General features: G+C 44.6%; 1 protein-coding gene across 15 annotated transcripts in view; it reads right to left on the bottom strand.

The window, feature by feature from the left end:
* Window positions 1-26748, bottom strand: part of ANKS1B (ankyrin repeat and sterile alpha motif domain containing 1B) — a 1085637-nt gene that overhangs the window by 30933 nt on the left and 1027956 nt on the right. For 14 of the 15 annotated variants that reach the window (XM_061125565.1, XM_061125567.1, XM_061125569.1 and 11 more), the window contains 3 exons: window positions 12356-12367; window positions 11380-11466; window positions 3086-3223 (listed from right to left, as the gene is read on the bottom strand). In XM_061125565.1, coding sequence (XP_060981548.1) covers window positions 3086-3223; window positions 11380-11466; window positions 12356-12367 — 237 coding nt within the window. The remainder of the gene's footprint in view (window positions 1-3085; window positions 3224-11379; window positions 11467-12355; window positions 12368-26748) is intronic. The other variant, XM_061125580.1, reaches the window with a different exon arrangement.

Genomic DNA, 26748 nt, shown 5'->3' with positions numbered 1-26748 from the left:
GGGACCATAAATATACTTCTGAAAAATATACCTTATGTCTTTTAGCAGGAAAAGGCCAGAGTGAATTGTGAGGTCAGAAGGGAAGGAGAGAGACAGAAGTGGTGGTGGTGCTGACAAGGACACATTGTTTATGAGCCTCTACATACGTTCCTTCGTTTCAGTCCCAATGAAAACCTGCGAGGACAAATCCCTGCACCTGTTCTGTAGACAAATGAAATCGGGACTCTGAGTCCTGCTCCTCATCTAACGTCAGGGAGCAGGCAGCGAGTTGGAATGTGAACTCTGAGCAGTTCGTCCTTTCTATGACAACAAGGCAACTCTCCCAGAGAAGGGTGTATCATGCAAACCAAAAGGTGTGGGGATAGAAAGATAAATTCTGTTGTTTAAAGAAACAATTGCATCTCACAAGAATGGTAAATTATGTCTAAAGGCACCAGAAATGCTGACATGGCTATAATCAATAATGTTGATTCCATGGGAACAAGTGCATCCAGGGATACTGTAAGGGTTTGGCTTTTCAGTCCTTAACTGTTAACACAGACCTCCTGTATATTATTCTCCTCATGCCTCCCAAAATAGAAAAAAAATTTAAAGGCACACGAGCATTCTTTCCTGTTTCCAATCTTCAAAATTTGCAAGGGATGGGCTACATGCAGCCTGGTAATACAGTGCTCTGGGCATGAGCCTAACTTCCCTTAGGGGCAAATTCTGGGTTTTGGTGATCCTTGGTCCATGGGAATTTGTCAGAACTGAAAAAGATTGCTTCAAGCAGTCTTACCCATGACACCAAACCGTGGGCTGGCATCCCAAGAATATATTCCACTGCAAATACTGTGTAATTCTTTAAACATGTGTATTTTAAACCTTGAGCAGCGCAGAACTGTCAAGTTAGAGTGACATTTCAGAATTCTTCTGATTACGGATTATTTCATGGTTGTATCTCTCTTCTGTTTCAAATGCAGAATGCCCAATGTACGGCATTAGAGTTATGTTCACACAATTTGTACCATCTTAAAGGTACAAAAAGGAATACATTTTCTAGTATTGCTTTCATTTTCCAAGTTTGTAATATATGGACTAGTTTTTTTTTTAAATTTTATTTATTTAAGATGTATTCTTTTTAAAAAATTGGAGTATAATTGCTTTACAAGGTTGTGTTATCTTCTGTTGTACAACAAAGTGAATTTACTATATGCATACATATATCCCGTCCCTCTTGAACATCCCTCCCTCTCCCCCACCCCACTCTTGGTCATCACACCGTGTGGAGCTGAATGCCCTGTGCTATACAGAGGTTCCCATTGGCCATCGATTTTACACATTGTGGTGTATACAGGTCAGTGCTACTCTCCCAACACATCCCACCCTCTTCCTCCCCACTTCCACATGTCCGTTCTGTATGTCTGCATCTCTATTGCTGCCTTGCAAATGGTTTCATCAGTACCATTTTCTCGATTCCATACATATGCATTAATATATGCTATTTAGTAAACCAAAAAAAGACGAAAAGACAACCCTCAGAATGGGAAAAAATACTGGCAAATGGAGCAACTGAAAAAGAATCTCCAAAATATACAAGCAGCCCATGAAGCTCAATATCAAAAAAATACAAACCCAATCAAAAAATAGCCAGAAGATATAGGGAGACATTTCCCCAAAGAAGACATACAGATAGCTAACAAATGAAAATACACTCAACATCACTCATGATCAGAGAAATGCAAATCAAAACTATAATGACATATCACCCCACACCAATTAAAATGGCCACTCTCAAGAAAGCTGAGAAATTTTACAAACAATAAATGCTGGAGGGGGTGTGGAGAAAAGGGAACCCTCTTGCACTGTTGGTGGGAATGCAAATTGATACAGCCACTATGGAGAACAGGTTGGAGGTTCTAGAACTACCATATGACCTAGCAATCCCAGTCCTGGGCATATATCCTGAGAAAACCATAATTCAAAAAGACACATGTAACTCAATGATCACCGCAGCACTATTTACAATAGCCAGGACATAGAAGCTACCTAGATGTTTACTGACAGATGAATGGATAAAGAAGATGTGGTATATGTATACAATGGAATGTTAGCCATAAAAAGAAATGAAATTGGGTCATTTGTAGTAACGTGAATGGACCTAGAGTCTGTCATACAAAATAAGTCAGAACGAGAAAAACAAATATTGCATATGGGTTAGTTTTAAGACAATGACAAACAGGATTATAGGTGGTATAACATCATAAGGCCACTATTACAAGACTAATTTCTGAATATGGGTCATATTTAAATAGACCAAACCTCACTGTTCCCAATTACTATTTGTAGATGTCTAATTTAATTACTATTCAATATAGAAAACCGTAAGTATTGTATGAGGCACTAAAATTTATATTTCTTCCAAACAAACCTAGACTACTATGTCCTACTATTTAGAAATGGCTACCCAAGAAACCAACAGACATAGTGAAGAAACAAAAAGGCTGAAAGACATATACTGTATTTTGGTACCAGAGAAAGAAAGGAATTCATTAAATTTAAAAAGTGAAGTTAGTAGTTGATCAATGGCAGTTCAGATACTGAATAGGAGTGGAGTTTGAAATTTAATGGATGAGTGAAAATATAGAAAAAGCTCAGAAAAGCTGAAGTTTGCAAAATATCTTATACCATGAATACCTTAATATTTGGTAAAACAAACAAACAAACACACACCAAGCGTTTGGCTGTCCTGGTGGTCCAGTTGTTAAGAATCTGCCTGTGAGCGCAGGGGACACAGGTTTGATCCCTGAGCCAGGATGATCCCACATGTTGAGGAGTAACCAAGCCTGTGTTATGTACACCTACGGAAGCCTGCACCTAAAACCCATGGTCTGCACAGTAAGAGAAGCCATTGCAATAAGAAGCTCAACAGAGGGCAGCCCCCTGCTCGCCACAACTTGAGAAAGCCTGCATGTAGCAACGAAGACCCAGTACAGTAGGAAAAAACCAAACAAAACTCAAACAAACCAAGCATCTGAATTGCTTTCAATAAATTCCAGGTACATTCACAGAAATACTTGCCAGTCTAAAGAGGGCAGTTACTCACCACGTCAAAGGCAGTAAACACGTGACAATAGTGGTGGTTGGACTTCAAATCCTTAGTGATGTAAGCGAACGTCGAGAGGTCTTCCGGGTCCTGGGCCGCACAGGAGATGTTACGAATCTCATGCTCAGCAATTATGTTCTGGAAGAAATCACACAAATGACCACTGTTTCCCTCTGCAAATCAACCTATTTTAGAACCAAGGCAAATGGCCTGGGAAGCAGCTGCTGTCCCTATTCCTAGAATGTTCTAGACCAGCAACATTGAAAATGACCCACTATCTGTGGGCAAAGGTACACCAGGTCTGGAAGGAATATTTTCGTTTAATGAAAAACCTAAAATAGTCTGAACCTGGAGCAGCAGTTCTTGCCTGGCGCTGTGTAGACACCTTTTTAAAAATAATAATTAATAAGGATTTTACTATTTCTATCCCCCAAGTACACTGGGAGAGTCAGCGCTGCCTCCCGCCAGCTCTTCCTGGAAAAGATCCCCCGCCCTGTTGTTCCGCTTTCCCAGGAGACTGAGCCTCACCATCCCTTACTGTTGTCCTGCGTGGCCAGAGCTCCCCAGAGCCCAGGCAGGTCGGGGAGGGCAAGTCAAAGCACTCTCTCTTGACAACTGCAGAGACGACGGCGCAGGCCTGGGAGCAGGGAACCACCACACCGCAGGCTTGATGCAGGGTGTGGATGGATTCCCGCCTTGTTGCAATTTACGAGTGGGTGCTGGAGGTTAGCCTCAGCAGCTCACAGGCAGAAACTGGTCCTCAGACGGTGTAAGTGCCTTAATGCAGGGCAGGTGGCGGAGCTGAGCCCACAATCAGGGGTTTTTGGACCGCAGAGCTCAGGCTCTCTCAAATACGATGCAATGCCTCTCACCCCCAACCTCTCTCTCACTGGTTCAACACAATTTCATTTCTCTTCTCACTAGCATTTTTTCATGGCCTCTCCTTGCCAGCCTCTTCATCCCAACCAGCCTTTAAGAACAATGGGAAGTACCTGAGGAAAGGTTTAGGTACCATTATCCTGAAGCACAATAACCAAGGAGACACATCTGGGCTGCAAACCCTGCCAGATACTTCTTTTGATATATTGATGAATTTAAGAAGGAAAATATTTCACATTAATCGTGCAATCATTTCTTAATCTCATAATATCCCATTTATAATCTCATAATATCTCATTTATGATTTCTGCAGTTGTCATAGATCTAAAACCTTTAATGATTACCCTAATTACTTCGTAATTGCACAGTCTTAAATAACCCAAGCACATATAATGCTCTGGGTACACCCATCAATGTCTAAAAATGCTTACAAAATGCCCTTCCCTGCCAGCACCCTGAGCAAGTTTTTCACGCCCCTCACCCTGCTGAGCTATGTGGTTAGGAAGCAATTACATAATTAAGACATGAAAGAAAATTAAATTAAGACATTCTTCACAGTGGTCCCTTATGTTGATCCTACATGTAGCACTGTCAAAAATAACTCAAACTGGAATCAGAATCCCATAAACAAGTATCCTCTTGCAGGATAGAATTTTAAGACAAAAGGTCCAGATCCTCTTCTGACATCCAGACAGCATTTCTTCAAGAAGAAAACTAAATTAGGAACTTGTGAAATCTTAAATTTAAAATTAATAAGAGCTGCGTGATCTTTATAGGTACAGTATGAGCAGGTGCACTAGGCCTCCACCATCATTTGAGTTATTTTGTTTCCACCGTCATTTTAATTGGGGGCTGCGAGTTATTTTGGCAAGTCTGTGTGGATGTAGTCTCATCATCCAGGATCCACTATTATTGGAAATAGAGCATTGGCTCCAACTTTTAACTAAATTGGTATGTTGTATTCTTGAGATTTTTAACTAGCATAAGGTAGAATGGAAGGACTAATGCTGAAGCTGAAGCTCCAATACTTTGGCTAACTGATGCGAAGAGCTGACTCACTGGAAAATACACTGATGCTGGGAAAAAAAGATTGAGGACAAAAGAAGGGGGCCACAGAGGATGAGATGGTTGGATGGCATCATCAGCTCAATGGACATGAGTTTGAGCAAACTCCAAAGAGATAGTGAAGGACAAGGAAGCCTGGCGTGCTGCAGTTGATGGGGTTGCAAAGAGTCAGACATGACTGAACAACAACAAAAAAGGTAGACTACCTTCTCAGGAAGGTGTTACAGTGGAAAGTGCCCTGCGACTTTTATTGCACTGAATACCCTGCATCTTGCCAGTTCATAAGGTGTCACTCCTGATTTTCAGTGGCATAGGACAGCCCTGTGGCCCAGGGAACACTTGTCAAGTAGGCCAAGCTTTATCTCTGGGGCTTTCTCTGAATTATGAGCCGCATGTGTCTGTCCTCTCCAAGTTTGTATCGTGAAATCCTAGCTCCCAGTGATGGTGCTTAGATGTGGGCTTCTGGGATATGATTAGGTCAAGAGGGTGGAGCTCTCGTGAAGGTGATTAGCGCTTTTACAAGACGAGGAGCCAGTGGGTCCTTGGTTATCCCAAACTTCCTAACTATCCCTCCTTCCCATCTTTCCCCCCAGAAATCATAAGTTCATTCTCTAGGGAAGTCTGCTCAATGTTATATGGCAGCGTGAATGGGAGAGGAGTTTGGGGGAGAATGGATACATGTGTCTGTATGGCTGAGTCCCGTTGCTGTCCATCTGAAACTATCACAACACTGTTCATCAGCTATATGCCAATACAAAATAAAACATTTAATAAAAATCAATCAATCAATCTAAGTTGGCTTTAAAAAAATTGCCAAAAAACCCCCCAAACAGTCGAGACAGCCAACTGGCCCTTTCTGCCATGAGGACACAGCAGAAAGATGGCTGTTTATGAAGCAGCAAATGAAGGCTTTCATCAGATACTGAATCTGTTGCTGACTTAATTTTGGACTTTCCAGCCTCTGAAACTGTGAGAAATAAATATTTGTGGTTTAAGCAACCCCCTCTATGGTAACCTATTACAGCACTAAGACACTTTTCCTCTTTCTTGACTTTCCCTCCCAGTTTTCTGAAACCCATCCCCACAACCATCCCCGCCTTCCACTCCCTCACTTCTCTCATCCCCAGGAGCCCAGGACTGTCTCTTAACTCTGAGGCCCTGCCCTCCTCCATGCTGCTCCATGCTCCAAAATCAGCCTCCTCACCTACTGCTGAAATGTTTATTCCTCTGTTCTCATGGTCTAAGCCAGAGGAAAGGCAGGCTAACAAAAATGTTCTATAATCAGTTCATAGCTCATGTTACTGGCATTTAATCACCCTAATTGGCAATTGAAAAATATGCTTATAAATGAATTCACACTGATGGACTGGGTGGGGAGGTATCTTGAACAGAATTTCTGATAGGTCGGGGGTGCTGGAATGTGGACAGGACCTGGGATCTCACTACTGATGTAACCGAGTGAGGCCTTTTCAGGACAGACCCCACTCCCACATCCTCTCAGAAGTACCCAGATTATAGTATCTCATGCCTGAGTTTTTCAGATGCTAAAAAACCACCACCATGCATGCATGCTTAGTTGCTTCAGTCATGTTGGACTCTTTGCGACCCCAACAGGCTCCTTTGTCCATGGGATTCTCCAGGCAAGAATACTGGAGTGGGTTGCCATGCCTTTCTCCAGGGGATCTTTTTGATCTAGGGATCGAACCCACGTCTCTTGTGTCTCCTGCATCAGCAGGCAGTTTCTTTTCTTCTAGCACCTGGGAAGAAATTAAATATCTGATGATCAAGAGCACGTAGCTGCCACGCCATCTGGCGCCTAAGGGTTGATCGCCATCAACCAGTCAAGAGAGCTGATCACATACCTGGGGACACCACTTGCTCACCTGGCCTTTAAAACTGCTCTGCTGAAAGACTAAATAAAGGTGTGGTGGTTCTCCCTCCAGGGCGTTTGGGGTCTTATGGGCATGAGCCACCTGTTCTCCTTGCCTGGCCCTGCAATAAACCTTTCTCTGCTTCAAACGCTGACATTCGGAGAGTTTAGCCTCACTGTGTGTCAGGCACACAAATCTACATGTGGTAACACTGAGGTCAATGATGCCATCACTCTGCATCACCTTTGCAGAATGGCAAGGTCAGATCTCCATGTGTATGATGATTCTGAGACTAAGGAATAGTCCTTCAGTACAGACTATGCCACAGCTGTGGATGGAATGGAGGCTGCATGTGCTAAAAACAACTCGTTTAGGCAAAAGTCATAAGTTAATCTGTGCCTTAAAAAATAGCATCAGCCCCACCTGAGGCTGACATTCAAAACAAACAAACCCAGGCAAAGAGTTATTTCTAATTTAGGTGGATAGGAAGACTGAGGAGGGGGTCACAGCAGGAAGGCAAAATGCAACCCAATCTTGGTCAAGTGCTGGATGTGGGGACTGTGTCACCTCTTAGAAAGCCATGCTGATCTGAAGACAGGTTTGGAACTAAGCAGTTGCAGTCTTCTTGGTGGAAAGCCATGCTAGAGCTACCTCTGGGCTATGGAGCACCAGAAAGCTGGTGTGATTTATCTGTAACATTTTAGTATAAATCTATTCCAAGTCCCATTTTTAGGTGAAAGTCATTTTCGCTTCTTCCTTTTCAAATAGAGTTTAGTTATTCAATTTGTTTCCTATGTTGGTAGGTAATAAACTCGTGAGTTGATAACCAGGCACCTAACCTTCTCCATGGACTCAGCCACAGCTACTTCTTCATGAGAGTAAAAGGAAAGAAGTGCTTGGCTGGAAGGTTCACCTTTTACCTAGTCAAATGCAAGCAAACATGAATGGAAGTGTAAATTAAGCATCCACTGCACCTCTAACGAATTGGCAGAAGGAGCTGTGGAAAACAGGAAAAAGCACTGGGTTAGGGGATGGGAAGGTCAAGTTCCAGATCTTCTCAGTGACCAGCTGGCTGTGTCACTGCTGGGCAGTCACTTGGAAAGGGTCTGAGGCCTTTGGTTACTCGACGAGTCCAGAGCAGTCCAAACACCCCATCTCTGTGACCAGGGCAGGGTTACAGAGACGTGGTGGTCGGGAGGGGACAGTTTAAGAATCAAGTACAAGGAAACACCAAACATAAACAATAATCTGTCACTTCTGCTTGTGTCTCGGCACAAGCTTAGAGGTCACAGCACCTCCAATTGTGAGGTCTTCCCAGATGTCTACAAATCACAAGTCCTTCACGTCAAGTCAGAGCGGCTCCCTGCTGACAATGCTTCCCAGGGGAGGAACTTCCGGTGCCAACCGGAAGCAGGACGTGGAGTGCCTCAGCCCGCTCCTTCCCTGCTGTGGGCACTAACCAGAGGCTGGACTCTGAACGGGACCCAGGGGCACACACGAGGCCCTGCAGACACTGCTGGTGAGCACAGTTCCCTTCACACCGCGACCCGAGCACGACCCTCAGCACTGGCTCCTCCACACGCCCCCAACACCGGGCCTTCGCCCTGGCTGGCAGGGTCTCTCAGCCTTCCTCAGACACACGCCACCAGTGCAGCTCTTCACTGCTTCTCTCTTCTACCTTCTAACACGAGCTCTCTGCTTTGGTTTCTCACGTACTAACTCCTAGGCCACGGCCCTGAGTCATCCACCATCAGATGGAAGCAGATCAGCAACACCCTGGGATGCTGGGATGGGGACCCTGTGCAGCCACCAGTGTTGACGTCAATGTCCCCAAATTCCTGAGAAAGCCAGGCAAGTGCTTTTTAACTAGTTTTAAAATTACCCAGACTCACCAGTTTTCTTTCGTGATTGCCAAAAAGAGATATGAAATTGGAATGTAACATATTATCTTAAAGGTCATAGAGAGGTTGGCTCCACCTGCTACCAACATATGCATCTGTCTTTGCTCTGGATTTTGAGAATAGCCTGAGGACCACACTGTGAGGACTTGAAAGACACACGGGCTTTCTTCATCTAGTGTCTTTATTCATGCAATTATCTTTGGAATATCTTTCAGTGTTTAGATGTCCAGGTAATCCTTAGTGAGGAGAGCTAAATGAGTAACTCATCTAAGTACAGGTGACTAAAGCAGAAGCATCTTCTCAAAGTCTAGGAAATCAAGATCTACAGCCACTAATGTGTCTGTAAGGTAAAGGCCACAGAGCCAACAGTGCACTCTTCCTTCCTCTGATGGTGGAGAGCACGTTAGAAAGGATGCTATTATTACAGATGCACCCAGTCATGCCACCAGCTTCACGGGATGACAGTCTTAATTAAGACTCTGGAAACTTCTCAGGGCAAATACAACTTGTTTAGAAAATGTCAGAATCCAAGCCTGCTAATAAGATTGTTAATCTAAGAGAGTGTTAAACTCATATGCTGAAAATATACTGCCACTCATGATTTTCAAGTGCAAATGGGGTAGAGGCAACTGCTTCAGTTTAAAAAAAAAGAAAACAAAAACAATCAATGCCAAAGACTTTTTGAAGTTTAGATACAGTGAAAGCAATGGTATCTTAAGAATTCCATAAAGTTTTGAAACTTTAAAAACCAACTGACTATAATCTAGGGCTAAAGGAAGCAACTAAAGTTGCTTCTGAGAAATGAAAAAGCAAATCAATTGGGATTTTTCTGATCAGGCTCCCCACAATTGTAATCTGATAATGGTAAATGAGCTGACTCACTGTAAAAGATCCTGATGCTGGGAAAGATGAGGGCAGGAGGAGAAGGGGACAACAGAGGATGAGACGGTTGGATGGCATCACTGACTCAGTGGACATGGGTTTGGGTGGACTCCGGGAGTTGGTGATGGACAGGGAGGCCTGGCGTGCTGCAGTTCATGGGGTCACAAAGAGTCGGACACGACTGAGTGACTGAACTGAATGGTAACTGTCAATGACATATTGCCAGGTTGAAGCCATCATCCACAGAAGGCATCTGACTCTGAGTGTGCTCTGGACATCATTGACTAGCTTGGGCAGGCTGAGTTATCAGCTTTCTGCCTGGATTTCAGAACTGCTTCTAAAACTGGGAGGCTGTTCTCCTCAGTAGACTTGGGGAGCTTGGGCTTCTCTGACCACTGACACAGCAGTCTTCTTCATTACAGAAAACAAACTGGGAAGGCTTTCAATGGGTGAAAGCCACTGAATCTGGGGATTCAGGTGGTCAGGCTTATTATAGTCAAGAGTCATTGGCCACAGGATGTTTCCCTGAATCTAAATCCAGGTGCCCTGGTCATACATTTCCATCATTAAAATTCATCTGTTTCAAGACTTCTGCTTCCTTTCCCCAGAATGGAGTGGGTCCAACTGAGAGGACTGGATAGGCAGTCCAGAAAACAAACAGTGTCCACCAATGGGGATCACCTCATTTCCCCAATTTCTGTACTTTACTGGTTGGAAGGATGTAAGACTAAAATGCAGGGACATTTGGGGGTTTGGGAGGAAGAGCGAGTCAGGTTTGAGTCTATGGAGGGTGAGAGTGGTCACACCCACATTTTCTAGTTTAGCACCTGCACTCCGTCATCTTTGCTAAGAAAGCACACTTTTGAAGTAAAATGCAACCCATTTGTCTACACTTGACCTTGGAGCCCATGAACCATTCTCCCAGTGAGTGCAAGGTCATAGCATAGTCACAGCTTGGCCTGAGCTTTTCGGATGGTGCCTCTTAAGAAAACAACACAGTTGAAACCCTCTCTTCCATCTCAATAGTTGAGAACAAAATGCAATTATATGATGTAAAAGCCAGAGCATGTGTTCCCTGGGTCAGGTATTCATTCCATAAATCTAAAGAAAGGACAGGCCTATCTCTGGAGAAATGGAAAGACAAACATTCTAGTCTGTTGCCTAGTGACACTTCCTCTGACGGAGGAATGAACACTGATGCGTTTTCACTCTAGATATAATTTTTCCTGTTTTAATGTTCCCTGGACCCAAAGGGATATTGTCAGATCCTGAACCGAACAGTCTATGAGGGAAGGTACCTTGGAAAGGTGAATGCCAAATATGTGTAGAAATCCTGGATCAAGCCTCCAAATGCAAGGTGCCCGTGTGTGTGTGTGTGTGTGTGTGTGTGTGTGTGTGTGTGTGTGTGTGTGTGTGTGTGTGTGTGTGTGTGTGTGTAGGGAGCATGCAGGTGGGGGTTGGGGAGTGATTAAAATGGGGGATGATGGGACTTCCCTAGTGGTCCAGTGATTAAGACTCCAGTGGTTAAGACTTAAACTCAGGTTTGATTCCTGCTTGGGGAACTAAGATCCCACATGCTGCACGATGTAGCCAAAACATTAAGAAAAATTAAATAAATAACATGGGGATGTTAAGTATGATGGGAAGCAAAGGATTTTAGATCATTTACTCAGGACTGTAGAGGTATGGTACCCACCTTATTTGTTGCATCAATAAATTTGACTCCTTTATACGAGACTGAAAGGATGATAGTTGGGACCTTCTTCATTTGCTCTGTAGACTTCTGAAATTAAAATTAGAAAGCTGTTAGAGCAGTTTGTGTTGCATGGCAACTGTAGCACATGATTTTTTCTCTTGAAAGATAAAAATAAGCTCAAGTTAAAAACAACAACACACACACACACCAAACATACTCTAATTTAAATATATGTCTCTCTTCTCTTGGGCTCAGCTCTGGTTTAGGTTTATAAAGTATCTGTCTTGCACTTGAGGATCTAAATAGAGCCTTTCTGCTGCTTCATGTGGGTGAAGGAATACTGCCATTCTGTGACACCAAGAAGAGAAACAAACAGCTCTGTCCCCTACTGCAATTTCAAGCAACGTTCTTTTGGAGAGTTAAGCCATGTCAGATGGAACTCCAAGGGTGAGCTTAGCATGAACAAAGTACACGCCACCTCTCCCTGTTTCTTCCCAGTCTCTTTCTTCAAGGTACAAGGCATGTCTGAATACATACTTAAAATAGGGATTTAGAATACATCATTGGGAATTTTTCTTGCACCTGGCCAAATCTGTAAAAGCTGGTAGCATATTTGCAGCAGAATTGCTTGTGGCCACATAGGATATAATATCACTCCATGACGCTCGATCCCTCTGGGGGCAGGCTGTATTCTGAGCCATGGTAAAACCGGACAGTCTGGGTAACCTACTTCATCATTTAGAGCTGAGGTAATCCTTTAGGCTAAAGTTCTTATGATAGATATTCACGATGGCTGAATGTGCTTAGGGTTAGCAGCTTCTACAGTTTCACGCATCTGCAAAAAGTTTCTCTGTAATTTAGCATTTGCCTTTTCTGGTTAGTTTTATCATTCATCACAGGCCACCCACAGTCTGTTTACTTCATTTCCTGCTGTGGACACTCCTAATAATCACATTAAACATCAAGAAGAACCTACCTGACAGTTAGCCTGATGGGTTTTCCAGACAAGACAGGTGAGAACATAATAGGAGAGAAAATACATAAAAAGGTGAGAGGAAATGATTTCAGTAATTCATCAACGGCAGACTCATCAGACAGTGAAGAGAACAGGCTCTATAGATACGTGGTGCTGCAATGCCACTGTTATTTCACAGAAACTGCTGCAGGCTTTCCCAGACCCTGTCTCTCCTTTGTTTTTCCTGTTTTCTCATCGTTCTGTTTACTGCATTGCACAGTCTTATTATGACTGACACGCACGAGCCTTCTGCTTTGCGCATTCCAGGACCAGCTGTCCTGTGTACATTAAGGGAATTGAGGGAAAATATGAGCTTTCTTGATTTCTTCCTTTATATTACCCATTTTCCATTTATAAACTCTGAAATGTGACCAGAATGAAAGAAGGTCCGATAGTTTGAATACAACTCATTGAACTCCGTAATGATAATTACATTTCATCTCTCGCTTGAGCCATGGAAAAGGTGTTTCACATTTTCCTGGTTGTTTTGACACACCTTTTTGAGAGCTACTATATCTGCGTCAGAGATAAAGAAAATTGATTACTGAGAGTATTACTATGTAATATTAAGTGTTTCAAGCAGTCCAGAAAAAAAAGCAGTGCCTGTGAAGTGCTTTTTAACTAGTTTTAAAATTACCCAGACTCACCACTTTTCTTTTGTTGATTGCCAAAAAGAGATTTGGAATGTAAGGTTAGTTACTTTTATTTTTTAATACTTTATCCAACCAGCTCTTGGAAACGTACAAGATAAGTTGAAGGCTAGAAGAAATAACATGCAGCATGCTGACTGGAAGGTAAAACCGTGGGCTGAATTCTGTAAAGAGAGAGGCTGTGGCAGGAACAGGAGAGAGGCTGTGGCAGGAACGTGTGTGTGAAGGCATGGAATGTATGGCCTGAATGTGTGCATATGTGTGAAAAATTCTTTGCAAAGAGTAACAGTGGGTTCCAACAAATCAACTCTTGTGAATACACTCTTGTGGACAGTTATCTGTGACATGAAATAGTATTAACATACACCTAACATATGGAGAAGGGAATGGCAACCCACTCCAGTATTCTTGCCTGGAGAATTTCAGGGACAGAGAAGCCTGGTGGGCTACAGTCCGTAGGGTTGCACAGAGTCGGACACAACTGAGCAACTCACACACACACATTCCCCTTAACATAAGGTTAAAAACCAACATGTTATGTAGTATTAAGAAACCCTGTCCCAAAGAAAAAAGAAAAGCCATCTGTTATTCATTCTGCAACTGAGTGGGTATTAAGTGGCCCAAAAGCTGGAGAAATGCAGTCTACTTTGGGGGATGTCACAGAGACCTCAGATCGTGTGCAGACTTCGGTCTGCTGAATGTGGCTGTCTAGTGCTATGTTGAGACGGATTCTGAGCTGCGTCTGGGCTCTGCAGTAAGGAGGGTTGGGAACAACGTCTGCCATGGACAGGGAGAGACATATCACCATTCCTGGCTTGAGAGCAGCTACAACACAAATGTTGACAGATGTGACAGAGATGTAAACAGAGTACTTCCAGAGTGCTGGGCAGCAAGAGCCTGACTCTGCAGGAGGGAGTGGGCAAGTCTTCATCCATTCATTCAACCAGCTGCGTCCTGAGCCAGGTGACTGACCTGGCTCTTCAAGGGTGGAGAGGATTCTCCAGGTGGCAGAAGAGGACTAAAGAGGCCGTTTTAGCAGCAGAATCAACATACACATGCACACATCTGGAAATGAGAAATATGGGTTTGGATAACTGGTGGGAGATTAGGATGGTACAGTAGGTTTGGATGGTTGTAACTTATTCTTCCAACCTAGGATACACTGGGTGCTTTCAAGTAGGGAGTGACTTGATCAGGTCTATGTTGCAGAAAGATAGCTACAGTGGGTTGTATGGACTGAAACAGCTAGAGGCTGAATGTGGGGAGGCAGGTAGGTATAAATTCAAACCAGAGTCCTAAGCCCCCCAGTTGAGGTAGATGCTCTGGAGAATGGAAGGGGAGCTGCCATTCTGATGAGGAAGAATCAAGAGGGTCTTCTGACTGGTCCACATGGTGAGTGGTAGGATGCTGAGGACGAAGAGGCCATTAGCTGAGATAAGGACCACTAGAGCGGACTGCGCTTTTGCAAGAAACCTTTCTGAATCCGATTATCACTTTGATAATCTGGCAGAGATGTCTGGTAGGAAACTGGAAATAAGAATCAGATCTGGAAATCCAAACACAGAGAGGGGGTGACTGAGGAAACAGGAGCCGACAAAGTGGCTCAGAGTGAACTAGAGGATGGCTAAGAATCACCCTGCAGGGATGGGTAATACTTAGGAAGTATTAATTGAGTACTTAAGACATTAAGTATTAATGAAGAAATGGGGAAGAAAGTAGAGTCAATGAAGGAACCTGAAACAAAGCTGGAAGAAGCCTGACAGCAGGATCATGAAGTCAAGAGAAGATTCCTTAGACGGTGGGAGCAGTGCCCGATGTCAAGAGGACTAAAAAGGCCTACAAGTCTGTGCCCAGCACAGTGGCGGGCACACATAGGAGTGGTTGCTACTTTTACTGGGTTTTCTGGCTGAAAGCCCCAGCTTGGGAAAACAGAAAAATCTATTGCTGATTTTACCAAAAGGGGCTTCAGGAGAATGGTGGCAGCAGACACAGAAAACCTCAACGGTGCAATGAATCAAGAATCCTTGCTTTCCTGACTGGAGGCCACAATGGGCTTCCAGTGATGCAAGCTACACACAGGCCTAGGAGGGCTGGTGGGAGGGGTGGCTACATGTTGTGGCCCAAACTGTACTTCTCTTCCCACTGAGTCAAGACAAGATGATGATGGATCCGGTCAGGGAGGGGCTGCGGGAGGTCTTTGAGGGTAATCACCTCCTTTAAGGCATTTCTATTCTGTACAAGAGATACAGATCCAATCTCTTTCGAGGATTTTCTGACAGTGTACTTTACAGAGCTTTAAAGAGGTCTATTCACACAAGATTTTAATGAAAGATGAAAATGCACAGAAAGAAGGTAAATATACTGAGTCTTCACTGGCTAATCAGGGAGCCAAAAAATCCAATAAGCACTTCATTTTATGAAGGCTTTTCAGATATCAGAATGTGAGCTCAGGGTTTCCCTGGTGGCTCAGTGGTAAAGAATATGCCTGCCAATTCAGGAGACACGGGTTCAATTCCTGGTCTGGGTAGATCCCAGCTGCCGTGGAGCAACTAAGCCCGTGGGCCATAACTGCTGAAGTCCATGTGCCTTGTCGTGCTCCGCAACAAGAGAAGCCACGGCAGGAAGAAGCTCACGCACCACAACTAGAGAAAAGCCCACACAGCAGTGAAGACTCCGCACAGCCAAAAATGAATAAAATTACAAAAAGAAAACGTGAGCCTGGAGCCTCAGCCCGACCCCAGGAAGCCAAAGTCCCTTCCTCCCCAGCTTCTCTTTCAGCGCTGTACCCACCCATCTTCTCCCCCTGTCCAGGGTCGAAAGCATCTAGTCTGGACAACACTGCTCCAATTACAAAGCACTTGTTCTCGGGCAGCTTGGTTTCTATGACCTAGCTGCATGCTATGCTGCATTTCTGGATGGTGAATACTCCCACAGGTGTATATTAAAAATTGAAGCCTTCTTTATTTGTATAAATAGACTTCTCTTTTTCAGGCCCATTTCCTCAGTAAAATGCTCAGGGCAAGCTTCCTTTTGTGGTTCCCTTTTGTTTCCAGTTGCCTTTTTCACGATGCCACACTCCAGGCGGAGTTTCTAAGGCTTCTCAGAGTCTTCAAATCCCCACCAGCTTCAAAGTCGCTCAGTCATGTCTGACTCTGCAACCCCATGGACTGTAGCCCGCCAGGCTCCCCTGTCCATAGGATTCTCTTGGCAAGAATACTGGAGTGGGTTGCCAGTCCCTTCCCCAGAGGATCTTCCCAACCCAGGGATCGAACCTGGGTCTCATGCATTACAGGTAGATTCTTTACCCTCTGAACCACCAGGGAAACCCGTCAGCTTCACAGGAGAGACTAATTTGTAATGAGGACCTCTGCCTACCTAATCAGCTGTATGCTCATGGGTAATGCCCCAAATTAACTTCACCTTTGCAGCATCCTGTTCTCCCACTGAAAGCTGAAAGAATATAGGGATATTTCATTGTATTTTCTTCACAATTTCCCCAATTAAGATTATCATCCTTTTATTATTCCTAGAGAAACAGTATTTAGTTATATACAGATGTTACCTTTCTGAAACCTATAATAAAATGCAAGTGCTGAATCAATTCAAAGCCAGTCCTTTCTTTAGCACTTGGGTTTATATTGTTTTTAAGCATCATACAGAACAGGGATCATAATTTCCTATCTGGGGGCAGGCCCCTGAAATATTGTTTGTAATAGAAAAAGTAACTGAATACTCTTATAGCATTTTTTTTTAAAAGAGAGATTTTTGGATTCACCAAGGAAAGTAGTAACAACCATCTTTAATTTTTTTCAAACATTTTTCATTTCCTTTTAAAGTACAAATTATGAACTGCTTGGAATATTTGTATCAAGTCAGAAATTGCCATTGAGCTTTTCTAGCCTTACACCCCCAAAATAATTTCTTATTTTCTAATGCAGAATCAACAGTATGAGAACATATTTCTTTGCAATTACAGGGGCCCCTGGATCTCAGAGCAGGGCTTCCCAGGTGGCACTAGTGGTAAGGAACCTGCCTGCCAATGCAGGAGACGTAAGAGACCTGGGTTTGATCCCTGGGGTCGGGAAGATCCTCTGGAGAAGGGAATGGCAACCCATTCCAGTAGTTTTGCCTGAGAATCCCATGGACAGAGGAGCCTGGCAGGCTATAGTCCATGGGGCTGCAAAGAGTTGGACACAACTGAAGTGACTTAGCACACACGGATCTCAAAGTAGGACTTTCATGGGTAAAGGAGAGCAAAGAAGTTTAGAGCTGAGACTAGGAGCACTTCAGTTGTGAGCTGCAATGTTACGTTTGGGTCCAGAGTGACATTATGCTCCTAATAGGAATCAATTGTGCCCCATAGTCAGGATAGAGTGAAGAGTCCACAGGGAGGGTATCGCTGACCCCTTTTTCTTACAAAACCCGATCATTGCCAGGGGGTGTTTTAAGCACAGACTGGCACAGATTTCTCGGTGGTCTACTGCCATCCAACTTATAGCATATATTAACCTACACACAGCTATCCTGAGAGTGCTTTCTAGTGAGACAGCCAGTGCTGAGTCATAACTATTAATTTTGGCATGTAATACGTCCCTTATTTCAACACTTAATTATTATATTCAGTTTCAGCAAGTAAATTAAAACAGAATCAAACTTTTATGTTTGGGAGCCCCAAGCAACTCTCAAACGATTAAAAAACCACACCAAACAAGCAATATTGTGGTGATTTTTGTATGTGGCAAAACCAGCTAAGTTGCAGGGATCGTTAAGAGAAAAAGCAGACTGCAAATTAGCCATCTGAAATGAACTCTTACCCTTCGAAGCTCAGTTTCAAGGTCACTTTCTGGGAAAAGCTCAGTTCCAGAGGTGCTTTCTGGTTGGTTTCTGGCCTCCTGGCTGAAGGGGCTGCGTTCCTCCCCTTCCCTCCCCTCGCGGTGGGGGTGGGGCTGCCTGCTTCCCCGTGAGGCCCGCCCCTTTCCGTGAGGCCCGCCCCGTTCCGTGAGGCCCGCCCCTTTCCGTGAGGCCCGCCCCTTTCTGTGAGGCCCGCCCCGTTCCGTGAGGCCCGCCCCTTTCTGTGAGGCCCGCCCCGTTCCGTGAGGCCCGCCCCTTTCTGTGAGGCCCGCCCCGTTCCGTGAGGCCCGCCCCTTTCTGTGAGGCCCGCCCCGTTCCGTGAGGCCCGCCCCGTTCCGTGAGGCCCGCCCCTTTCTGTGAGGCCCGCCCCGTTCCGTGAGGCCCGCCCCTTTCTGTGAGGCCCGCCCCGTTCCGTGAGGCCCGCCCCTTTCTGTGAGGCCCGCCCCTTTCCGTGAGGCCCGCCCCGTTCTGTGAGGCCCGCCCCTTTCCGTGAGGCCCGCCCCGTTCCGTGAGGCCCGCCCCGTTCCGTGAGGCCCGCCCCTTTCCGTGAGGCCCGCCCCTTTCCGTGAGGCCCGCCCCGTTCCGTGAGGCCCGTCCCGTTCCGTGAGGCCCGCCCCTTTCTGTGAGGCCCGCCCCGTTCCGTGAGGCCCGCCCCGTTCCGTGAGGCCCGCCCCTTTCCGTGAGGCCCGCCCCTTTCCGTGAGGCCCGCCCCGTTCCGTGAGGCCCGTCCCGTTCCGTGAGGCCCGCCCCTTTCTGTGAGGCCCGCCCCTTTCCGTGAGGCCCGCCCCGTTCCGTGAGGCCCGTCCCGTTCCGTGAGGCCCGCCCCTTTCTGTGAGGCCCGCCCCTTTCCGTGAGGCCCGCCCCGTTCCGTGAGGCCCGCCCCTTTCCGTGAGGCCCGCCCCGTTCCGTGAGGCCCGCCCCTTTCTGTGAGGCCCGCCCCTTTCCGTGAGGCCCGCCCCTTTCCGTGAGGCCCGCCCCTTTCCGTGAGGCCCGTCCCGTTCCGTGAGGCCCGCCCCTTTCTGTGAGGCCCGCCCCTTTCCGTGAGGCCTGCCCCGTTCCGTGAGGCCCGCCCCTTTCCGTGAGGACGGCCCCCACCTCTCCAGATTTGTCCTACAATGACTAGCACATGGTCTCAGGTGAAACTTATGAAGGTGCCTTTTTTTTTTTTTTTTTTAAGGTCAAAATGGCTAAATACCAGCAATTTTACAGGAGTCAATCTAAAAGTTGCTGAAATCTATGACTGTTAAAGGAATGAGCAAATGAATTAATGTACAGCAATGAGTAGGAAGCCAGCTTTACAGACAAGAATTGCAGTCTCAGCCTCTCAACACATGGAGAGCTCAGAACACTTTGCAGAGAACCCAGGTGCCCCGAGCCAGGCCTGGAGGCCTCCGAAGAACTTGGGAGGAGACCCACGGATGTGATGAGAGATGCACCGAGACAGACTCCTAAAGGGCAAACGCTCCACAGACGTGATAGTTCAGCTTCAAGGGGAGGCTTAGGCCTTGGCAACAGGAAATTGGCTCCAACTGCCAGCACCAAGAGAAGGAAAGCCTTTCTGAGAGGGCAGGCCGGAAATGAAGGCATGAATGACCTCACAAGGGCTTTTCTGGTCACAAGGACTCTGACCCGAAGGCTGAGCGAACATAGAGCCTAAGTAAGGCCACGTGGCCGGAACAGACAGTGCAGCAAGCAGCAGCCATTTAAACCAGTCCTCCTGCCTAAGATTCGGCTATTGTGTGTATTGTCAGAATAGAGAACACAGCCCGGCCGAGTCTGTGGGGCACAAAGCGATGCCCTCCATCTCTGTTCCTCCAGCGCTGGTTTCCGGGCACCGTGGCACGATGTTCTACCAGGACGGTCTACACGGCAGCCTTACTGGTTGCCCATGGACCAACGCCGTGGTTCTCAAACTTGAGAGCATCTGAATCACATGGAGTGCTTGGTAAACAACAGACTGTTAGATGCCACCCCTAGAGTTTCTGATTCAGGAAGTGCTGTAGGCCAAGTGTTTGCACTCCCTACCCCCAAATTCATTCACCGAATCCTAATGCCCAACTGATGGTATTAGGAGGTGGGGCCTTTACAGGATTGCAAGCTCATGAGTGTGGAGCCCTCAGGAAAGGGACTCTGTGGGTGTGTGTGTGCTCAGCTGTGGCCAACTCTTTGTGACTGCAGCCCGCCAAGCTCCTCTGTCCATGGGATTCTCCAGGCAAGAACACTAGAGTGGGTTGCCATGCCTACCTCCAGGAGATCTTCCCGACCCAGGAATTGAACATGCGTCTCTTGCATCTCCTGCCTTGGCAGTCAGATTCTTTACCATTGAGCCACCTGGGAAGCCCCCAGGAATGGAATTATTGTGTTTATAAAAGAGACCTGAGAGCTCCCTTGGCCCTCCTGTCAAGAGGGCAGGGTGAAAAGCTGGCCGTCTATGAACCAGGAAAAGTTCCTTTGTCAGACACCAGACCTGCCAGGGCCTTGATCTTGGACTCCCCAGCTTCCAGAACTATGAGAAATAAATTTCTCCCAGTTTTTGTTATAGTGGTTCTAACAGACGAGACAGTAAGTCAGTGGTAGCCTAAGAGTCTGCATTTCTAACAAGTTTCCAGATGCTGCGGATGCTGCCAGTTTGGGGACCACACTGAGAATTTCTGCTCTAAAAATGCAGTTGATCAATTTGATTGAAAGTCACTGTCAGAACTGTTCTCTGCTGCCATGCATACAAAGTTGTGCTGCAACTTACATTAATTCAGAGAGACGTTAATTTATCGAAACACGCTATTTCCACTTGACAAGTGATTTCCAAAAATCCTTAGTTAGCACTTAGCTGCAGATCTTGGTTTTCAGAACAATTAACAAGTATTACTTAATTTGGCCATGGTTCCTCAGGGACTGTGAAAGTATAATATACATTGTGCACATAAAAAAACGGGTTCAGGTCCTAAAGACAGATTCCAGAGTTACATCTAGAATAGGTGTTGACCAGATAGAGCTGATAAGCCCAGGGGTCATGGTGGAGATGTGTTTTCTCATAGAAGTTCTCCATGTGCGTGTGTGCTAAGTTGCTTTAGTAGTGTCTCTTTGAGACCCCATGGACTGTAGCCCACCAGGCTCCTCAGTCCATGGGATTCTCCAGGCAAGAATACTGGAGTGGGTTGCCATGCCCTCCTCCAAGAGATCTTTCTGACCCAGGGATTGAACCCGTGTCTCTTAAGTCTCCTGCATCGGCAGGCAGGTTCTTTACCACTAGTGCCACCAATGCACCCTCAACTGGGAACATATCCAACACATCCTGAGAGATGTGACAAGCAAACATAGATACATATTTGTAGACTGCTTCTTGAAGTATAAATTGGAACAATTTTTTTGTAAGGCAGTTTGGCAATACTTATCGAGAGTTTCAAAATGGGTATACTCTTTGACCTACTCATTCTACATTTAGTGGCTTATTCTAAAGACATAATCAGACCCATTGCAAAAGACTTAGGTTCAGGGATGTTTTCCATAGTATTGGTTGTAACTGGAAAAAAAATGGAAATAAACTAAAGATCAACCGGGGGAAATGGTTTAGTTCAGTTTATGGATTGGAGTATTTTTCAACTAGCACAAATAATATTGGGGATGAATAGTTATTGGAATAAAAATGTTTCAAAATATGTTTAAAAACAGATTAAAACAGTAGGCTCAGAATATTTCCACTTTTTTGTAGAAAAGTGATGCTTATGACTATATAATCAGTCTGGAGGATTACATACAAATAAGGTGTTAACAGGTGTTTACCACTGCGGGAAGATAAAACTACAGTTTTGGTTTTTTTTTTTAACTACAGTTGTTTTTATTTCTTTTTTCTGTACCTCTATTTGAAAGTTGACTAATAATGAATGTATATTGCTTTCGTAAGAAGCAAATGTAAGTTTAAAAAATTTAAGATTTTTTAAGTGAGAAAAGCCGATTGTAAACATGTGCAAAAACACAGGGACTTTTTCAATCTATCACTTTTAAGTACAGCTTCAGAGTGAGTGTGTGTGTGTTGGTGGGGCCGTTATCTTGAATTTATGAAGGAACCCAGTGATGAGCTCCTTCTTCCAGGGCCTCCCCTTCTCACCACAGTAAGAACACCGGAGGGTATGTCTGGAGTCCTGTCTTCCCTCCACCCCTTTCAAACTATGTGGCTAGGTGTTTTAACCTCTTTGTCTCAGTTACTTCACTTGTAAAATGGGGATGTCAATATAGCATCTACTTTGTGGAGCTGCTGTGAGATGACACATGCCTAGCATCAATAGATTTGGGCTGTCACTGTTACTCTGAGGATGGCGAGCTTTCCAGAGCACATCCCACTAGCAAAGGAGGGCAGAAGTAAAATCAGAATCCGTGAGCATAACTGAATAATCTCTGGGCCGACATGCTAGGGCAGCAGTGAAATGGCTGCAACAATGAAAATTCACCAGAGCAACATGTCTGGATCAAAGACAACTGACTCACCATGTTTAAAAAGAGCTTCAGACAAGTGGAAATTAAAGACAGAAGAGGTGCACAAAATCTTCTAGCGATGTGCAGCAATGAGGGTGTTACACAGGAGAAAATTCGTAACAAGAGTAATAAAAACAAAAATGAAAAATAAAGAGATCTGGGGTATGAAGCTGATCTGGGGTAAGGTGGTTGGGTGGTTTAGTCTTCCACTGGGGTAGACCCCTAAGAAAGAACAAGACTCACAAAGCAAGAAGTCCCCAGGAAAGCTTGGCAACGGGGCTAGAAGTGCGACTGTTTTTGTGTGTGTATTGCTATTTTAATACACACACACCGACAATACACACCACATACCTGCCTTGTGCAGGACTTCTGAGAGAGAAAAAGATAAAATTTGACTCTCCTCTGAAACTTGGGCAACAGAAACTTTTTAAACAGCAGTTGTTTGTAGGTTTTTTTTCCCCCAGCCTGTTTTCTGAGAGGTAGTCCCTGAAGGTGTTTCTGGAAATAATTCCTCACAGAAGGGATTTTTATGAGGGCAGAAGGACTAAACATGACTTCTGGGACTTCCCTGGTGGCTCAGTGGTAAAGAATCCCCCTGTCAAAGCAGGGGACATGGGTTCAACCCCTGTTTCCAGGAAGATCCCACGTGCCACGGAGCAACGAAGACTCTGTACCACGGCTGCTGAGCCCGTGCTCTGGGGCCCAGGAGCCACAGCTTCTGAAGACCGAGGGCCCCAAACAAGCCCCATGACAAGAGAAGCCACCAGAATGAGGGGCTCTCACACCACAGCTAGAGTAGCACCCCCACACCACAACTAGAGAAAGCCCTGTAGCAATGAAGACCCAGCACAGACAAATAAATAAAATTATATATATACATATATAAACATGACTTATGTTTGTCTCCTAAGGAAAGAGGACTCTTAATTTAACATTTCCATCTGATTCTAAAATCTACCTTTCTTCAAGCTTTCCAATCCATTCTCTGCCATTCATTTCTTTCCTTGCAGGCATAGGAAAAAAGGTGGCCTTCACACTTCAACCAAGGCACAGACAATTATTTGGGAATCTATATATTTGAAAATTCAACTTTAGAATTGCTTCCAGATTGAAAGTTTAGAAATCATATAAAATAAAGGGTACAGACTCAACAAGAAGCCTGAATGAATTGTGAAACTAAGCCCTTTGGGAAACAGAGGTTCCAAAATCTAAGCACATTGGAAGATTTGCTTATTCCTGACTTAAAAATAATTAAAAAATATTTTCATTCTTACATCAGAAAGGCTGGTTTCCACCTTATTGTAGTTGAGAAGAGATATTTCCTTTTCTTTCTTTCCTTTTTTTTTTTAAGGGAGATTTCCTTGAACACATACACCGATGAACAACTGTAACCCTCAAATATGGGATTAGAGACAGTCAGATTTCAGAGTACTAAATTGAATATAATGGCCTACCTCTTACAGGAGCAGATGTGTTCCTAGTGGCATATTTAATTAGGGAAGTGAGAGTGCTGTATATTACTGATACATATACCCTGGGACAAAATTCAGGGTTGGGGGTGGGGTGTGAGTGAGTCTAGGGAGGAAAATGGAATAGTAGAACCTCATGTGGCCAGAACAAATCCCTCATTTCACCAAATTCTGTACTTAGAATCTTTGAAGTGGCAGCTACTCATAGCAAAGAGAATTGAAAGGCCAAAACAATCTATTGCTTTATAAAGTTCAGCCTGTGGACACATCATTTAAAAGAGGCAACTTCCAATCAGTTCAGAAACAAATTACTTCTCCTAAATATAAAATGAAAATTACACACAGCATCCACAGTGCCCTTTTGTTTTTTTCTCCCCTTTGGCAATGACCTTTAAAAATTGGACGGAAGGAATTTCCCTGGTGGTCCAGTGGCTAAGACTCCATGCTCCCAGTGCAGGGGGCCTGCATTCAATCCCTGGTCAGGGAACTAGTTCCCCTACATCAAAACTAAGGCCCAGTACATCCAGATAATAAAATAAATAAAAAAAAAAACTGGACACAAGAGTGCAGGGTTCCTAGGGTTTGAATACTCTCTTTTATACTGTGTATAAATACACAGAAAACTGGGGCAAATGCTGGGGCACTGTCATCAGAGGTGGGGAAAAACAAATGAAATACTCCAGAGCAAATCTAGCCATCAATTTATTTCTCAGACATTGGGAGGACAAGGTCTACATGTTTTAAGATTTTACTGAACGAGGCCCTTCACAGGCATCCTTTTATGGAATCACCACGACCATCTCCTAAGGCAGCTATTACACAGCAGGCCTTGGAGATACAGTATATGTGGTTCCTGCCCTCTACGGGGCACGGGCAGGGCTAGCCAGATGTTACTTAGTGTGATGTGAGGTGTGACACAGGGAAGGTTCCCTGCTGTCTGTGTGACATGTCAGGGGAGCACATGTTCCCAACCACAGAGCCAGGATTCCGCTCAGGAGTCCTTTCAGAATGAAGACTGTCTCTGAGCACACATTTAGCTGGAACACCCAACCGGGACCATAAAGGCAGCATCAAACGAATGTGTTCAGATTAAACAGAGATCTGTTACAGCTTCTCACAGATTACTAAGATAGGTCTTAAAATTTTCAGTTTAAATAGACATGTCTGTAAAGCTGTCATGGGAAAGGAAATAAGCAGCCAAGTTGTACCATTGAAGTGCAAAGTAATTCATAGAAATCATTCTTCCTAAAAGTGTACCTCAATATCAAGGCATAGATAGTTTTGTAGGCTTTTATTTTTCTAAAAGGCAATTTTACTTTAAAAATGATCAGGGTTTCCTGCAAGTTTCTATTGAGTCTTTCCCAATAAACACAATTTAAAGGGTAATTTTAAGATGGGCATTATTTAGGGTTTAGGTCTGGGGCAGGGGCTGTGGGAAACCTGATAAGTGTGTGTGTGTGTGTGTGTGTGTGCTGAGTTGCTTCAGTTGTGTCTGACTCTATGAGCTGCTGGGCTCCTCTGTCTATGGGATTCTCCAGATTAAGAATACTGGAGTGAGTTGCCGAGCTCTCTTCCTGGGAATCTTCCCAACCCAAGGATTGAACCCGTGTCTCTTCTGTCTCCTGCACTGGCAGGCGGGTTCTTTACCACCACCAGTTAATTATGGTATATTTTTAATTGAAATAATAGGTGTGTAATAGAACACTAAGAGAGCAATGTAGAATTATCTTTATTTCAGGACTGAGGGGATCTTAGAGATGAATAAAAAGCTTAGATAAACTTAGAAATTAACCAATTGTGACTCTCAAACACTCCAAGTGCTTCTGAGAAGGGAAAACTGTGCTTGGTCTCTGCTGGGGCAAAGTGAATGTGTTGAAGTAAGTGTTATGGAAAAAAATTTTACAGTTGATAAGTATGCAATTAAAAAAAATCTCCTAAAATTTTTATTTATGTTAGCACACTCGAATGTACCCTAAATTACTACATGTGTCTGTACCTAAATGGTTTAATTTAGTTGGTACTAATCTCATAGACTCTTTAAGGGTTCTTCAAACTACCCTGAAACTATTTCTTTATCAACATAAATGATCCACCTTTTCAGATATTTTAAAACTCAGGGCAATAAATGTTTAATTGGCACATGTGAGAGGTAGTGTGTGTGTGCGTGCTCAGTAGCTCAGTCCTGTCCGACTCTTTGTGACCCCGTGGACTGTAGCCCACCAGGCTCCTCACTCAGTCCATAGGATTCTTCAGGCAAGAATACTGGAGTGGGTGGCCATGCCGTCCTCTAGGGGATCTTCCCAACCCAGGGATTGAATCCATGTTTCTTACGTCTCCTGCCTTGACAGGCAGATTCTTTATCACCAGTGCCACCTGGGAAGCCCAAGGCACTTTATTTCTATTATTATTACATCAGCTCCACCTCAGATCACCAGGCATTAGATGCCGGAGGTTGAGGACCCCTGCCCTGAAGTACTTCCCCTAGGGAGATCTGATTCTACTGGGACTTTTGGCTGAAATGTCACCATATTGAAAACAGGGAGAACAGTCACTGGAGGTTCAAACTGAACATTAACTGCGAACTGAGATCCGCAGCATTTCAGTCAGCGAGAGCTCTAGTTCACAATTCAATAGTCCCAGACGCAGATCAAATGTGCACTTCTGGGTTTTAAAGGCTCTGATGAACCCAACGAGTGCAACTTTAGCTACTCTGTCAAAGACTGATATTTATTTAATCAAGATGGGAAATAAGGGTTTGTGATATCCCAAGTAGCAATAAAGTTCTTATTTTCATGTAAACTACTCAAAATAAACACCAAGGGCAGAAAACTGGAAAAACACCCTAAAGAACAGAAGAATGGCTTCTAAATAGATGGCTTTTTCATTTTAAGCAACAGACAAGTATTTAACTAAA

This window comes from Dama dama, chromosome 22 (assembly GCF_033118175.1).
Source record: "Dama dama isolate Ldn47 chromosome 22, ASM3311817v1, whole genome shotgun sequence".
Lineage (NCBI taxonomy): Eukaryota > Metazoa > Chordata > Mammalia > Artiodactyla > Cervidae > Dama > Dama dama.
This window is presented reverse-complemented; position numbering and strand designations above follow the sequence as displayed.